At 42.6% G+C, this 16868-nt stretch overlaps 2 protein-coding genes across 4 annotated transcripts in view; one reads left to right on the plus strand and one right to left on the minus strand.

Moving 5' to 3' along the window:
* Positions 1 to 1692: 1692 nt before the first annotated feature.
* On the plus strand, positions 1693 to 14879 carry LOC109875640 (uracil phosphoribosyltransferase homolog). Of its 3 annotated transcripts, none has more exons than XM_020468031.2 (8): positions 1803 to 2351; positions 2898 to 2940; positions 3073 to 3142; positions 3280 to 3342; positions 3573 to 3734; positions 4503 to 4601; positions 4743 to 4830; positions 7037 to 14879. In XM_020468031.2, the coding sequence occupies exons 1-8, from the start codon at positions 2062 to 2064 to the stop codon at positions 7119 to 7121; spliced, it is 900 nt and encodes a 299-aa protein (XP_020323620.1). In that variant the 5' UTR covers positions 1803 to 2061; the 3' UTR covers positions 7122 to 14879. The 3 variants fall into 3 exon arrangements, with proteins under 3 accessions (XP_020323621.1, XP_020323620.1, XP_020323622.1); XM_020468033.2 differs by lacking the exon at positions 7037 to 14879 and adding an exon at positions 5205 to 6977 and having other exon boundaries at positions 1810 to 2351; XM_020468032.2 differs by lacking the exon at positions 7037 to 14879 and having other exon boundaries at positions 1693 to 2351; positions 4743 to 6977.
* Positions 14408 to 16868, minus strand: part of rb1 (retinoblastoma 1) — a 38228-nt gene continuing 35767 nt past the window's right edge. Inside the window, exons 21-27 of the mRNA XM_020468024.2 lie at positions 16759 to 16863; positions 16466 to 16579; positions 16173 to 16321; positions 15913 to 15943; positions 15669 to 15811; positions 15509 to 15555; positions 14408 to 15325 (exon numbers count right to left, since the gene is read on the minus strand). Coding sequence (XP_020323613.1) covers positions 15255 to 15325; positions 15509 to 15555; positions 15669 to 15811; positions 15913 to 15943; positions 16173 to 16321; positions 16466 to 16579; positions 16759 to 16863 — 660 coding nt within the window. The 3' untranslated portion in view covers positions 14408 to 15254. The remainder of the gene's footprint in view (positions 15326 to 15508; positions 15556 to 15668; positions 15812 to 15912; positions 15944 to 16172; positions 16322 to 16465; positions 16580 to 16758; positions 16864 to 16868) is intronic.

Consider the following 16868-nt stretch of genomic DNA (forward strand, 5'->3'; position numbering starts at 1 on the left):
CTGCTGCTGGTGGCCCCATAGTGGCCCAGATGACCCTGGTTCAGCATTCTCCTGTCCCGGTTGTCTGAGACACCTTGCTGTCTCAAGCCGGGGGAACTCTGTGGCATCCGAGACCGTACTGCCTCAGTCTGTGGGCTTGGCCGCTGAACGGCACCAATGGTCCATGTTAGGACTACAGGAGGGTGTAATGTACACCATGCAGATCGCAGGGGCACCGGCTACAACCGCGGCATACCAGTAGCGCTGGCGGCGGTTCTGCTCTTGGTGCCCTAGTATTGAGGTTGTGCCCGAGTCATGCGGTGTACAGTATGTCCTCCAATATCTGCAGTCTCGCGTGGATGAGGGCCTCAACACAGAGGGTATTTGGCCGCTATATCTGCCTGCCATGTGGGGTGGATGGACAGGCCAGTGGGGCACCACCCCTTGGTCTCCAGGTTTATGAAGGGGTTCGTCGCCTGCGTCCAGCTAGGATCCACTCAATGGCGAGCTGGGATCTGGATGTGGTCTTGGCAGCTTTGGCAAAGCCGCCTTTTGAACCGTTGGAGTCTGCCTCCCTGAAACCCCTAAGGTGGCTTTCTTGGTAGTGATTGCTTCCATGAAGAGTGTGGGTGAGCTCCATGCTCTTTCGGTAAGTTCTGAGTGCTACTGGATGGACCCCGGTGGGAGGAGTATATCTCTCCGCCCCAACCCTTCATTCTTCCTGAAGGTCCTCCCTCTGTGGTTGGTTTGATGTAGAGAATGTGTGTCGCAGCCATGAGGTCAATATATAGGGGCGGACCCCAGCTGTGGACACGGGAGTAAATCTGCAAATCCTCATCTCGGATGTATCCCTCGGCTGCGGAGTGATACCAATATATTGGAGTGATCCATATAGCTCACACAACCATGGTTAACCATTTTTTTGTAGGGTTCTTGGATAAACGCCGAAAATAAGTGGTTAGTAAACACAGGCTTAGAAGATCTATGTTTTGTATGATATAATCTTCATCAGTTAACATCACTTGTTGTGAATGTTAAAGCATTTATGTAATCAAAACAAGTACAAAAGCTTCATAATTCATAAAGGTCAGGTTAATGGACCTATATCATCTCATAGAACAAAACTTGTAAAATCTCCTAAACTGTGTAAACCTAAAACCTTATTTTCAGTGTTTATCCCAAACCCCATTCTTTCCCCCGTAGGAACAGTCATGTCTAGATGGGATACAGCTTTTCAAATGGACTTGTTTGTCTTTTTTTTGTTGTTGTGCATTTTAGCTAAGCCCAACCCTTTTCCTAACCTTAGCCTAATTATCCTAACCTGCCACGTTAATTCCCCTAACCTGCTACGAAAAGCCAAGTTTGACAAAAGCTGTACCCTTCTAGACAAAACCCATAGGAATGACTGAACGAACCATAGGTAACTAATTTTCGTTTTTTAGGACTACAAGCTGGGGAGCTCTGTTAGGGGTTTGTGAATGGTGATCATTTTTAAAAGAATGGCACTTGACTGTCCATCAATGCCTAGGCATTGAAAATAGTCTCAAGCGCTGACAGAATGCTCCCGGTTTCCACTAGATAACACAGTCAAACTTTCACATAAGAACTCATTCATGCAATATATGACTCTGTGGCTGTGTTAACTAGTGTCGATCAATGAGCTCTCAAGCGGTACTAGACCTACATCATTCTGACCATTATGAGGCTAGAATCAGGTGTGACGTTACTTCCTGTTACAAACTTTATGTTCCTGTAGGTTTATACTAACATAGATGTATTTATAATGACGAGATACTCGTCTCCGCCCTAACAATGAGTCGTTGTCCCAAAAGCGGGAAGGCAGGCGACATGGTCCAAAATAAGCATATAGAAACGCTAAGGGAAACGCTTCTATTGAACAGATTTAGGCGAGAGTGAACCCTCTCGTTTCGCCTCTTCCTCTCTGGTTTTTGCTGCGGCCACCCAATGGCGGCGACCCAGAATCAGAGAAGACAAAAAATGCCCGACAAGACATTTAGCTATATGAATAGCAAAACCGCAGAGAGCCTAAACTGCTCAACTATTTAGCGTTTTCTTAATTCTATGGAAACGTATTTTGAGAGCGGAATTGGTACGGAAATCAAAATGCCTTGTCAAAATCAGCAGCTGAACAACAATGACAGACAAGAACACGCGGCAATGAGCAGCACCAAGCAGGTTCGGTTTGCTAGCTGCGGAAACAGCGTTCTGACAGAGTCCAATAGAGATGCAGAAGTAGCCGAAACTTGTGAAAATGTATTCAACAGTGAACTACAGAGGCAGATCGGATCGCAATTAAAACTGCTTCCTTTGAATGACCAAATACGAGAATTACAGACCATCATTAGAGACAAGTGAGTCATCATATTTTGTCAAAGAATAGCAACCACATTATCTGACAGATAATGGACCTGTATTATAATGCACCAGATAACTGTCTAATGATGTGGAATTGAATGATGCATTGTAAACCAAGTGAATGACCAATCGACGCCATGTTACTATTTATAACTGTCATATTACACTGCACTTATATGGTTACGGTAGCGTTATCTGGGATCTTTGTTACCCAGAACTGTAAATACACCTGGTTATTTCTATGAAGACCTAGGCAAAATGTCATTATAGTCTGCCCCATTACTCCGTAGTAGCGTAAACGTGGCCACAACTTCCTTGTCTAGCATGAGGTTTAATTTCAAATCATGTTAGACCTACTGACAACAATAGACGATAGTGATAACAGAACATTGAATGAGTACACTAATCACAATTTGAGTTTCTGTTGTAAGGTGATACCACGAATAGGCCTACATTTTTGGGGGGTGAAAGTGGATCATGCATTGATTTCCTCTTATGTAGCCCTTACTGTAAGCATCCATGTTATTCTTGTTCTTTTACAGGTCTACTAGCAGGGGAGATTTTGTATTTTGTGCTGATAGATTGGTAAGAAACTGTCTTGGTTCAATTGACGTTGTTTTTACTCTAGGTTAAATAGTAATATATTATGTTTTTAATTGAATGACTCATTTGTATAATGCACACTGTATTGTTTTGACCCACTCGGTTTGCCCACAGATCAGACTAGTGGTTGAAGAGGGACTCAATCAGCTGCCATACAGCGAGTGTACAGTGACCACTCCCACAGGTTAGACCTATTAGATGAAATTTGTCAGAAATGATAGAAATTGGGCGAATACTATGTATTACAGGATTACTGTTACATTTCTCACCAAGAACAGAACTGTCTATTTCAATCGCTCCCCCCTTCCCCCTCTTCTTCAGGGCATAAATATGATGGTGTCAAGTTTGAAAAAGGCAACTGCGGTGTCAGCATTATGAGAAGTGGTAAGGCACTGATCATATAGGATATTAAAGGAAGATTCATCTGAATTGGTCTCTGAATAGAATCCCTGGCTGGTGGACTTGCCTATACCTGACATACCTAGTGCTATCCACTCAACTGTTTGACCTATCAGTTTGACTGTTTGATTTGCTCACCATTACTACATCTTTTATGAGCTTTCCCTTGAATGAATTTAGTTTAATGCAACATCTATTAATTGCTGTGTGTGTAGGCGAGGCCATGGAGCAGGGCCTCAGAGACTGCTGCCGGTCCATCCGTATCGGTAAGATCCTAATCCAGAGTGACGAGGACACCCAGAAGGCCAAAGTCTACTATGCAAAGTTCCCCCCAGACATCAGCAGGAGGAAAGTCCTCCTCATGTACCCCATTCTCAGTGAGTATGGATATACGGTACTTGTGTACCCCATATTCTCAGTAAGTATGGCGAGAGTAGTACTCACATTCCCCATCCTTAATCATAGTCCAGGGGGATTACACGCATGTAAACAACGAATGTCTTTACATGTCTTTAGGCCAAGTACGTTGTAAAACCCTGCCATGGAAAAGCACTAATAGACAGTCTCAATACAGTACTAACTCCTCTTGAGGACAAAGAGTTCAGGTGAAGTGTTGCCCTGCCCTGGGCCTGAAGAACTGTCTCTTTTTAATGAACCAGAAATGAAGACTTAATTGCTCCCGTTAGCAAGACAATAGTGTAATCATAGGCATCCTCTAAGATAATTGTGGTAAGGTGTCTTTTATTCGGCTCTGATAATGACCTTAGTAGTTAGCATGCTGCATATTTTTCAGCATAATTTACCCCAAGAAAATAATTACAAGTTTATCTGCTTGGGGTAAACCATGAAGAGCTCACTGCAAGGCCATGAAAATGATAAATAGGACAAATGAAGCCACCAAGAGAAGTAATGTTAATCTTTTTGTCCTCTAACTAACATCCCTCTCTGAAAGGATGAAAAACTGCCTTGAGAAATCAAAATGACATTTTGTTCTTTTATAGAAAGTAGCAGCAGATGAGTCATAGTAATGATCACAAGGCTAGTAAGGGCAGACTTTTCTTCAATACTTCTATAATGTTGCCTGTTTTGTCAAGTCACTGATATCTGTCCTGTGTTTATGCTATTTATACATGTTCTGCCTTCAGGTACAGGTAACACAGTGATTGAGGCTGTGAGAGTTCTGACTGAACATGGTCTTCAGCCCAAACATATTATCCTCCTGAGTCTCTTCTCCACCCCTCACGGTACGCCTCACCTACAGTTCCTTGCTTAATATCGAAGTAGATTCTGTAATGTTCAAAATTCTGGGGTTTCATACTACAGCATGTTTTCCATTCATTCAGTTTTATTGAAAGCACAGTCTAATGGTTGTGTCATCTCACCAGGTGCCAAATCCATCATTCAAGAGTTCCCAGAAATCACCATATTGACCACCGAGGTGCACCCTGTGGCTCCCACACACTTTGGCCAGAGGTACTTTGGGACAGACTAGTCAGCCCTCTAGGGCCATTCAATGGGACACCATACTATGAGAACCAACCATTGAATGGTCCCTCTGTCAGTTTGTCCACTTATTTCAAAAGGAGTTGTTACCCTGCTGAAGATTCTTGCTTTGCTGTGTACTCCGCCTTAACCTGTGCTCCTCAGTCTGACAAACAATGCAAAGATTTTCCTGGAAACAACAAAAAAGCACATTCCATGTAGGTCTTTTAGGAACTAGTCTAGCGAGCTTGCATGTACTGCTGCCGTTTTATTTATTCAGTAATGGTAGTTCATTCTAGGTTGTTTTTCCTCATTAGAAAGTCTAAATAATTTAAATATATTTTTTCAATATATTCTATTCAAAGTATGTGAGCTGAGTTGAGCAGACGGAAATCCTGCTCGTCGCTTATGGAGCGGTGCTCCACGTCCTTTCCAACCACTCCGCAACAAACCTCTCCACTCTCACAGGGGGAAAAATGCCGCTCCAAATTCTCTCCAGTCATTAAAATCACCATTTAACCAACACGCATCTATTTTTTTGACTACCTGGACCTAGCATTTGGTTTTTAATAATTGAAACCAAACCATATGATTTGAATGAAAAGTATTCTACTAAACATGAAAAGGTGAATGTAAGAAGCGCTCATCATTTCAAATAGGCCACGTCATATTAAACAACATATAAACACTCAAAAGGTCAGGAGCCTAAGAAGGAACAAAAAAATATTATTTAGGCTATATTATTTCAATTATTACAAAGAAATACATTGTGCGGCATTTGCGAGTCCAACACAATAGGCTGATAGGGACAAAGCGCTCAGCATTTAAACAACGTTTAGTTGTATTCAATCATTAGTCTATAAATTGTGCTTTTAGGCTGTGACTTAGAATTAAATGAAAACATTATTAGGCTCAGTCTACAGTGCCTTTGAATTTATTTTTTAGAAACATCAGTTTGTGGCTTCATGCTCATGTGATGATGCGTGGAGAGCAGGCCAGCAGCAGAGAATATCCTCTCTGCACTTGCAGAGCCACTGGGGATGCTAAACACCCCTTTGGCCACTCTTGCCAGGCTGGGTAGTGATGCAGAGTTGTATATTTATTTTTCTATCGGTAGGCCTAAAGGTTTTTAGGCAAAGTAACCCAATTAAAACAGAAAGCTCCTTGAATGTTGGAATATGCCAGGCTTATTGGGCCAAAATCAATATGGCCTATTGTGTGTGTATAGAGCTAGATATATGTAACAGAACTTTTAAGATATCTTATTTTTAGTTTATAAATACTTTGCTACAATGACACACTTAGTTCCTTTCTTTTAGCATGTGCACTTAATAAGTACACCATCGTGCTTTCAGGATATGTTTTCAGTTTCCACAATGATTCTTTAGTTGTGGACACTACATCACCACAATCCCTCTCTTGCTCTTGGTCCTCATCTTTGTAAGTCACCTTGATTTTTCACCTGTGTGTTCAATCAGTTTCTTTATGGAAATATTTAGTGAGCTATAGCAGCACAAAAGTAAACTACAAATGCATGCTACGCCAGCCATGTCCTTGAAGTGAGCGCTACTTGAGCAAAATTGGAGCGGGTGAGAAGGCCGACGTTCCAGCCTTTGGGGATCTCGCACCGCGCTCCAGTCAAAAGGGCACGCTCCGCTCACATACTCTGATTCTATTGTCTTGTCTTTTTTTCTTTCTTTAGTGTTGTCATTATTATTGCCACAAACAGTTTTAATGTATCATAACACTGAAAAGAAACAAACCAATCAAGATAAACTCTGACCAGATCTGAAGTGCAATTTGATGGAATATGCAATTTGGACATTTCAGAGTGGAAAAGGCTGGAAAAAGAAGCTCAGAAATACATTGCCCTTATGACATCTATGTGTAGTTAAGGAGTCATCAAACCTCCATCGTGAACACAATGGAAAGGTCAAATGCTTTATCTAAATGTTGAAAGTGTTGCGTGGGCGACAGAGAAACAAAACGAGGCAGTTTGAGTCCGTGATGGTGGCGATGGGGGTGTGACGTCGAGGTTTCTGTGTGTCTGTATGCTGTTTGTACGTTTTGTATCATTCAAGAAAAAAATAAAGAATACACAGATAAAACCCATATACAAAAATAAATGATTAACTACATTGTGATAAATTATTCAGTCTATTGGATCTATTGACAAAGCATACCCCTTTTCTTTCAGAGTGAGTTTGAGGTTGGAATGTATCATCTTTGTATGGGAAGAAGAGTCATCTTCACATATGCCTGCCTGGCCCAAATGCTGTTGAGACAAACAAGTTACTAGCTAATAACCACAAAGAAGTAAAGGTTTGGAACATATTCCTCATATCATGCAAACACTTAGAATAAAACATTATTGATACTGACAGAGAAGTCCCTCACCAGATTCTACCAATCCCACTTCATAGAATGTCTTTCTCCCTATGACTCACTGGCTCTGTTATTGACATCAGGGAGGTCTCTCAGAGGTGCTGAAATCATACAATAGATCAAATGTCAATACTCCAAACACAGACAGAAACAACACAATACCTCTGCAAACACATTTCAGTCCCCCAGTTCCTTGTTTTCTGAGAAATTATTATGCACTTTGTCAAGCACTCACCATGACAAACCTTATGGCCACTAGGTAGCACTACACCTGCACATGTTCTGGTGGCCTGGCATGATTTTCATGCACATTACATTGTGTTGAATGTCATTCTTAAGTCTAAGTGGCAAGGATAGAGAGCATGATTGTTTTGAATCATCAGTCGCCAGTTCATCATGCACTGTGACAATTTGACTTCTAAGGAGTCTTATCTGTCTGGGATAAAGTTAGAGGAAAATAACCACTTAATCAAATTAAGAGTGTACTTTCCAAGAGCTCAGAGAGAAGGAGCCGTCTCATCCACAGACCATTTAGCAAGGCTGCCTGTCATCATACTAACCAACCTATCCTATTTCAGGACTGCTTATTACATGTAGATTACCAATAGGTACACCAGTGAACGAACATGTGGTGTGTCTTTACAATGATTGAGTGAGTACCCGTAATTAGTTTATATCAATACGTACCTCACAAGTCAATGAGTGAGTGTGGTTGTTACTGGACTGCTGGTAGTCATACACTTAGGTTGATGAATTAGACATTAACAACGGACATGATGATTTCCCAAAACAAGGGATCAGATTCAATCAAGACAAAAGCCCATAAGAATAGCTTTAAATATCTTTTATATGCTTTTATATCAAGTCATTTTTTGGTTCCGTGACCACCACCAAGGTATGTCGTCATTGTCAGCGCAACTAGTCTCTTAGGTTTCTACCAAGTACTGTATTAGCCATTAAATCAGGGAGAAAAGCATAACTTCCAGTTGCCATAGACACCTAGAAACTGTTTACTATATTATCCTTCCTATTGCTACAAGGGCTCACTAAATGTAGAAGCCATTCACCCAATCACCGGCAGATGAACAGTAGCTGGTTATGTAATCCTCAGGGGTGAGGCACCACAGATCTCTTTGCTGGAAAGTGTTCGGCACCTCCCCAAGATGTCCATCTACATTAATTGCCTTGGATTGGTTGCAGTAAATGTGAAGTGTTTTATTCTATTCTAATGACTGGGACGGTTTCTCAAAAGCATCTTAGGGTTAAGGTCATTGTTAGAGCTACATGGTTCTAATGATGAACTTAGCCTTAAGATGCTTTTGGGAAACCGGGCCCAGAGTATCACCTTGGATTCCCCTGGCCTGCTGGGCTCGACTTACCCAAGCTCTCCTCTTCAGATCCTGCCTCCCTCTCCCTCCACACCTCATTAGCTACAGTGCCTTGCGAAAGTATTCGGCCCCCTTGAACTTTGCGACCTTTTGCCACATTTCAGGCTTCAAACATAAAGATATAAAACTGTATTTTTTTGTGAAGAATCAACAACAAGTGGGACACAATCATGAAGTGGAACAACATTTATTGGATATTTCAAACTTTTTTAACAAATTTAAAAACTGAAAAATTGGGCATGCAAAATTATTCAGCCCCCTTAAGTTAATACTTTGTAGCGCCACCTTTTGCTGCGATTACAGCTGTAAGTCGCTTGTGGTATGTCTCTATCAGTTTTGCACATCGAGAACTTGTTCTCAACTAGCCTACCTGGTTATACAGGGAGTATCAGTGCCGAGTTGATGTGCAGGGGTACGAGGTAATTGATATAGCTACATTACGTACTGTACATATATGGGGCGGCTCCCGAGTGGTGCAGCGGTCTAAGGCACTGCATCTCAGTGCTAGAGGTGTCACTACAGACCCTGGTTCGATTTCAGGCTGTATCACAACCAGCCGTGATTGTGAGTCCCATAGGGCAGCGCACAATTGGCCCAGGGTCGTCCGGTTTAGGGTTTGGCCGGCGTAGGCAGTCATTGGAAATAAGAATTTGTTCTTAACTGACTTGCCTAGTTAAATAAAAAATATATAGGTAGAGGTAAAGTGACTATGCAACAGGATAGATAAGACAGTAGCAGCAGCGTATGAGGTGAGTGTGTGTGGCGTCAGTATGCATTTCTGTGTGTTTGTTATGTGTTCGGGGTGCTGGGGTGTCAGTGTAAGTATGTGTGAGTGTATGGGTAGACTCCAGTGGGTGTATCCATTTGATTAACTATTTAGCAGTCTTGTTTAGCAGTTTGTAGGGGTAGAAGCTGTTCACGGTTCTGTTGGTTCCAAACTTGGTGCACTGGTACCGCTTGCCGTGCAGTAGCAGAGAGAACAGTCTATGGCTTGAGTGGCTGGAGTCCTTGACAATTTTTGGGGCCTTCCTCTGACACTGCCTAGTATAGAGGTCCTGGATGGTAGGGAGCTCGGCCCCTCTCGCCACCCTCTGCAGTGCCTTGCAGTTGTCGTACCAAGCAGTGGTGCAGCCAGTCAAGATGCTCTCATTGGTGCAGCTACAGAACTTTTAGGATCTGAGGACCCATGCCAAATGTTTTCAGCCTCCTGGGGGGGAAGAAGTGTTAATTCCTTAGTGATGTGGACATCGAGGATCTTGGAGCACTCGACCCGCTCCACTACAGCCCCATCAATGTGGATGGGGGTGTGCTCGCCCCTCTGTTTCGTGTTGTTCATGATCAGCTCCTTGGTCTTGCTGACATTGAGGGAGAGGTTGTTGTCCTGGTACTACAATGCCAGGTCTCAGAACCTTCCCCCTCCCTCGTCGTCGTGATCAAGCCCTCCACCGTTGTGTCATCAGCAAACTAGATAATGGTGTAGGAGTCGTGCGCGGCCTCACAGCTGTGGTTGAACTGGGAGTTCAGGAGGAGACTAAGCACACACCCCTGATGGGTCCCAAGTTGATAGTCAGGTTGGCGGACGTGTTGTTGTCTATCCTCACCGCCTGGGGGCGGCCCATCAGGAAATCTAGGATCTAGTTGCAGAAGGTGGTGTTCAGTCCCAGGGTCCTGAGCGTGGAGGGGACTGTGGTGTTGAATGCTGAGCTGTAGTCAATGAACAGCATTCTTACATAGGTAAACCTTTTTTCCAGGTGGGTGAGGCCAGTGTGGAGTGCAATAAAGATTCCATCGTCTGTGGATCTGTTGGGGCGGTATGCGAATTGGATTGGGTCCAGGGTGTCTGGGATGACGGTGTTGATGTGGGCCATGACCAGGCTTTCAAAGCATTTCATGGCTATAGGTGTGAGTGCTACGGGGCAATAGTCATTTAGGCAGGTTACCTTGGCATGGGGACTATGGTGTTCTGCTTGAAACAATAATTACAGACCGTGTCAGGGATAGGTTGAACATTTCAGTGAAAACACTTGCCAGCTGGTCAGCGCATGCTCGGAGTACGCGTCCTAGTATTTCGTCTGGCCCGTGGCCTTGAGAATGCTAACCCGTTTAAAGGTCTGACATCGCTACGGAGAGCGAGATCCCAAAGTCATCCGGAACAGCTGGTGCTCTCATGCATGGTTCAGTGTTGCTTGCCTCTAAACGAACATAGAAGGCATTTAGCTTGTCTGTTAGGCTTGCGTCACTTGTCAGTTCGTGGCTGGGTTTCCCATTGTAATCTGTGACAGCAAGCTTTATTTCATTTCTTGATTCAATTATTATGTCATACTGTAAGGTGTAATGGAGGGATATAGCTGTAAATAAAAATCAGTACGATGCAAGAAAACTAACTGCATATCTAACTGCATACTTTTGGCCCTAATAGCCAAGCACACCTTGAGAAGGTAAGAATGAACCAGGGCATCTTATCTTCTCCAAACACCTGGAGGAAGTTCTCCAAGAGCCCAATGTTGAAGCCATTCCTCTCAGGAAAGAAAGGAGCAGAGTGGCCCTGAGGGAGGGGAAGAGAACGGAAAGAAGACGATGAAGACAAACACACCGTTCCATAAAACAACACCCAAACCTCTGCATGTTGTGAACCGATAAGAATATGTAAAAAATCTATAGCATGCTTAAAACATCTTTGATTCAGCTAAATGTTTATATCACATATCAAGCTGCAGTTGAGTGTAGCTGTAAAGGCAGAACACTCTGGGTATTTATACTTACCCAATGTAGATTTGTTCCTGGCCACCAGTCAGCAGTGGTACCCAAACAGGAACAGAGTCACCAAGAACATCAGAGCTACCAGCATGAGGAAGAGAACATGTAACTTAGCAGGCCTATTAGGGAGCCCCCTCAGAGTGAGAAACAGAGGGAGAAAGAGAAGAGAAAAAAGAAAGAGCCATTAAGACGACAACACAGAGCCGTAGATGGATATTAATGCAACGGTTGCTCTGCCTTCAGACAAACATCCTCCAATCACTCGCCACCCAGTACTTAAAAATAAAATAGAGTAACACTGTTGCAGGTGAGGAACGGCAGAAAGAACTTGGAGAATCCTACGCAGTTGTTCAACCTGGGGATAAAACAGGAGTGAGAGAGGTGACAAACAGTGAAATTACAATGAATGACTTCCTCTGCAGTTTGAGTTTCTAATAGCATTCTGGAATTACACTATATATACAGAAGTATGTGTACACCCCTTCAAAATAGTGGATCCTGCTATTTCAGCCACACCTGTTGCTGACAGGTGTATAAAATCAAGCACACATCCATGCAATCTCCATAGACAAACATTGGCAGTAGAATGGAGAGCTCAGTGACTTTCAACAATGCACCTTCATAGGATGCCACCTTTCTAACAAGTCAGTACGTCAAATTTCTGCCCTGCACTGTAAGTGCTGTTATTGTGAAGTGGAAACGTCTAGGAGCAACAATGGCTCAGCCACGAAGTTGTAGGCCACACAAGCTCACAGAACGGGACCCCCAAGTGCTGAAGCGCATAGCGTGTAAAAATTGTCTGTACTCGGTTGCAACACTCAAACCAAGTTCCAAACTATCACTAGAAGCAACATCAGCACAAGAACTGTTCGTCGGGAGCGTCATGAAATGGGTTTCCATGGCCGAGCAGCTGCACACAAGTCTAAGATCATCATATGCAATGCCAAGCATCGGCTGGAGTGGTGTGAAGCTCGCCGCCATTGAACTCTGGAGCAGTGAAAACACGTTCTCTGGAGTGATGACTCACGTTTCACCATCAGTCTGATGGACGAATTTGGGTTTGGCGGATGCCAGGAGAATGCTACCTGCCTGAATACATAGTGCCAACTGTAAAATTTGGTGGAGGTAGAATAATGGTCTGGGACTGTTTTTCATAGTTTGGGCTAGGCCCTTCCGTTCCAGTAAAGGGAAATCTTAACGCTACAGCATACAATGACATTCTAGATGAGTAAAGCCAGTGTGTCTATGTATACGGATGACTCATCACAATACAAGTCAGCTAGTACAGCGACTGAAATGACTGCAACCCTTATAGGACTGCAGTTAGTTTCAGAATGGGACTATTTAGAACTATAAAAAAAAAAAAAAAAAAGCATTGTATTTGGGACAAAATCATTCACTAAACCTGAATTAAATCTTGTAATGAATAATGTGGAAATTGAGCAAGTTGAGGTGACTAAACTGCTTGGAGTAACACTAGACTGTCAAATCAAATGTATTTATATAGCCCTTCTTACATCAGCTGATATATCAAAGTGCTGTAGAGAAACCCAGCCTAAAACCCCAAACAGCAAGTAATGCAGGTATAGAAGCATTGTATTCTGTCATGGTCAAAATATATTAATACAACAGTAGCTAAGATGGGGAGAAGTCTGTCCATAATAAAGCGCTGCTCTACCTTCTTAACAGCACTATCAACAAGGCAGGTTCTACAGATTCTCCAAGTTCTTTCTGCTGTTCCTCACCTGCAACAGTGTTACTCTATTTTATTTTTAAGTACTGGGTGGCGAGTGATTGGAGGATGTTTGCCTGAAGGCAGAGCAACCGTTGCATTAATATCCATCTACGGCTCTGTGTTGTCGATTTCAAGTCTCATAGCAAAGGGTCTGAATACTTATGTGAATATGGTATTTTTTATTTTTTTTATACATTTGCTAAAAATCTGGTTTTGCTTTGTCATAACTGGGGTATAATGTGTAGATTGATGAGGGAAAAAATGTATTTAATCCATTTTAGAATAAGACTAACATAAAATGTGGAAAAAGTCAAGGGTCTGAATACTTTCCCGAATGCACTGGTATTATGACATACTGGAGCCAGTACAAAGTATAAACATTTCATATATACACTGAACAAAAATATAAAACACAATATGTAAAGTGTTATTCCCATGTTTCCTGAGCTGAAATAAAAGATCCCAGAAATGTTCCATACGCACAAAAAGCTTATTTCTCTCAAATGATGTGCACACATTTGTTTACATCCCTGTTATTGAGCATTTCTCCTTTGAAGGAAAGCCATCCACCTGACCTATCCAGACAAGCCATCCACCTTATCCAGGTGTGATATATCAAGAAGCAGATTAAACAGCATGATCCTTAATTACACAGATGCACCTTGTCCTGGGGACAATAAAAGGGCACTAACATGTACAGGTGTCACACAACAGAATGCCACAGATATTTCAAGTTTTCAGGGAGTCTGCAATTGGCATGATGACTGCAGGAATGTCCACCAGAGCTGTTGCCAGAGAATTTAATATTAATTTCTCTACCATACGCTGTACCATATGCTGTTTTAGAGAATTTGGCAGTATGTCCAACCGGCCTCACGACCGCAGACCATGAGTAAAAATGCCAGCGCAGGACCTCCACATCCAGCTTCTGCACTTGCAGGATCGTGGAGAGACCAGCCACCCAGACAGCTGATGAAACTAAGGATTATTTTTGTCTGTAATAAAGCCCTTTTGTGGCAAAAAAACAAATTCTAATTGGCTGGGCCTGGCTCCCCAGTGTGTGGACCTGGCTCCCAAGTGGGTGGGCCTATGCCCTCCCAGGCCCACCCATGGCTGCACCCCTGCACAGTCATGTGAAATCCATAGACTAGGGCCTAATTCATTTATTTCAACTGTATGATTTCCTTATATGAACTATAACTCCGTAAAATCGTTGAAATTGTTGCATGTTGCGTTTATATTGTTTGTTCAGTATAAATGTTACTGGGTTTGCTACTATAAAGAACTCAACTGACAATTCATATTTACCCAAAATGTTATTTATTGGTGTCTTTGGGATAACTTCCAATATAACATTTGAGTAAATACCTGGTCTTTTCTGTAAAATAAAGTGCTACCAAGTCCCTTTGAACTGTAAAGAATGTCCTTAATACAAAAACCAAACATTCCTATGTAGCCATTCAACAGTCAATGTGAAGAGATAATAGTACACGTTTAAGGATTTGATCTAATGAAAAGGTATTGTTGCTAATGATACTATAACAAGACTGTCACATCTTTAATGCTCCCGAAAGCAAATTAAGTTCCAGGTTATACAGTCACATCACAAGATTTAAAACATGTCAGATGTCAATGAAGGCAAGGTGTGTTGATTGTTTCTGTAAAAAACATTACGCAGGTCTGCCTGTTCAGAATCCTTGAGGTTATTTCAAGTCAGGTTCCTACTTCAAAATAGACCAGGAAGAGATATGTAATACATATTGCATCAACCACCCTGACTTTATGAAACCCCAGAAGACCAAGTCAAAACAACAATTTCTTATAGCATACCTTTAAAACTAGTGTCCCGCTATAAAACATGGTAATACTCACTTGATCTTTTTTAAATGTATTTTTTTAAACACTCCGTTAAAGAATCCACACTAAACAAGAAAGAGAAACAAGACTCCTCTGTATTCACAAATTACTCTCAAAAGAGTATCGCTTAAATATAAAACAGGCCAAACTAAAATATAAAAAAACAAAAGCACAGAAAAAAATTTATTCCTTTTTTCAAGGGATGGTTGGGGGTCTAGCATGTCAGGGGTAGGGAGTAGTCTCTGGAACCTGTACACTCAAACAGTGCTGGACAGTAAGTCCTTCAGTGAAATTCAAGGCTTGTCCTTTTCGGACTCTGCATCATCCTTCATCTTCTGTTCCTGCATACGGGTCCGAGTGGAGCCTGAAAAACAGAGACAACCTTGAGTTTCATGGCATACATACAGAACAACAGACAGTTAACAGACAGACTACAGCACTTGAGGCAGATAAAAGCAAAGTCTATTGGATTACAATGTTTGAGGGATGGTAAAAGAAACGAAGGATGATGAAAGCAGAATTCAGGTAAAGCCAGAAACAAACGTACCTATCTCTGCAAGTTTCTGTATCAGTCTCGACTCTTCACCAGGTTTGCTGTGAGGAGAGCAAGATGAGATCAGCAACTTATTTCAACCGTGCCTCACCTCTGCATGAACACAACATTCTGCAGCCTAGTATAACCAAAATTAAAGATAGCCATCTCCTACCTGTCATCAGCTTCATCCTGTCCTTCTACATCAAAGCGCAACCTCTTCAGGGGCTTGGGGGCGGAGCTCATATCCAAACTCCTCTTCAAGGACCTATCACTGCTGTTCACCATCGCATTGATCTTCTGGAACTTATCAGAGGTCTGCAGAGGAAACAAGACAGAACATCTTTTTAGTGCACTGGACACAATGCCCATTTCAGGAAAGAATATTTTCCACTATGTTGATGAAAATGATCACTTACTCCAAACGATTCACCGATCGATACCAGGATTCTGTGGAGAACAAAACACAGGGTTTACATTTACTAGTTAATAACGCAAAAAATTTAACAGATATTACCATAACAAAATAGGAGAAAATTTCACTTAATTTGCTAATATCTTTGCCAGTTTGGAACTGAAACATCCAGATAATGAAATGTGCCTCAGCTATAAATCGGTTCATCACTAAGCGCATACAAAACAAGGTGTCAGCCTGGTTCATGGGTGGGAGGGTACTGACCTGGTACGTGGGGTCATGACTGGAGACATGCGTGTTGGGTTCTTCATGGGAGAGATATAGACGTTGTTGCTGCCAGGCACTCTCAGGGGGGAGTTGGGGAACTTGTAGGGGCTGCGGGGGATGTGTGGGATGGGAGACAGTGTGGGGGGCTGGGGGAGAGAGACCGTAGGGAGTGTGTCAGTAGAGAATACTAGAACATTAAGAAGGCAAGCATTTTGAACCTGCGTGTGAGAGATCAGGACCATGTGAAGTATGCTGCGGTGCCACATGGGAACACTAACTGTCCGTCTCACCCTGGGAGAGGCGTACTGCAGGATGTTGGTCTTCAGTTTCTGCATGAACACCAGGTTGTAGAAGACAATGATGGAGTCATACTGGCCCTCCCGGATTAACACGTGCTTAAATGTCTGCAAGAAAAACGGGGATGAGATGTTCTGCATCTGTGGTAATCCTTCCTCTCATCTGACTTAATAAAGCCTGCCACACTAGCCATATGGAGCAAGTCCTTTTCAGTCCCTCATGTCTACACTACAGCTCCACAGCAGGAGTAGATAGGGGTACACAGGGGTATGAACTGTGTACTCACCTCTTGGTTGGTGTTGGGCATGTTCTTGTAAGCAGTGACGATGGTCTTGAAACGCAAGTCCACGTTCTTCACCTTGCATATGGCGTACATGGCAGACATCATCAACTGTT

The sequence above is a fragment of the Oncorhynchus kisutch genome, linkage group LG28 (genome assembly GCF_002021735.2).
Source record: "Oncorhynchus kisutch isolate 150728-3 linkage group LG28, Okis_V2, whole genome shotgun sequence".
Taxonomy (NCBI): domain Eukaryota; kingdom Metazoa; phylum Chordata; class Actinopteri; order Salmoniformes; family Salmonidae; genus Oncorhynchus; species Oncorhynchus kisutch.

Bases quoted from the DNA above. Each gene is read 5' to 3' on its own strand.
- LOC109875640 (XM_020468031.2), top strand. From the start codon at position 2,062: ATGGAAACGTATTTTGAGAGCGGAATTGGTACGGAAATCAAAATGCCT. The intron at 2,941-3,072 runs GTAAGAAACTGT...GTTTGCCCACAG, and splicing joins TATTTTGTGCTGATAGATTG to ATCAGACTAGTGGTTGAAGA. The intron at 4,602-4,742 runs GTACGCCTCACC...TCATCTCACCAG, and splicing joins TCTCTTCTCCACCCCTCACG to GTGCCAAATCCATCATTCAA.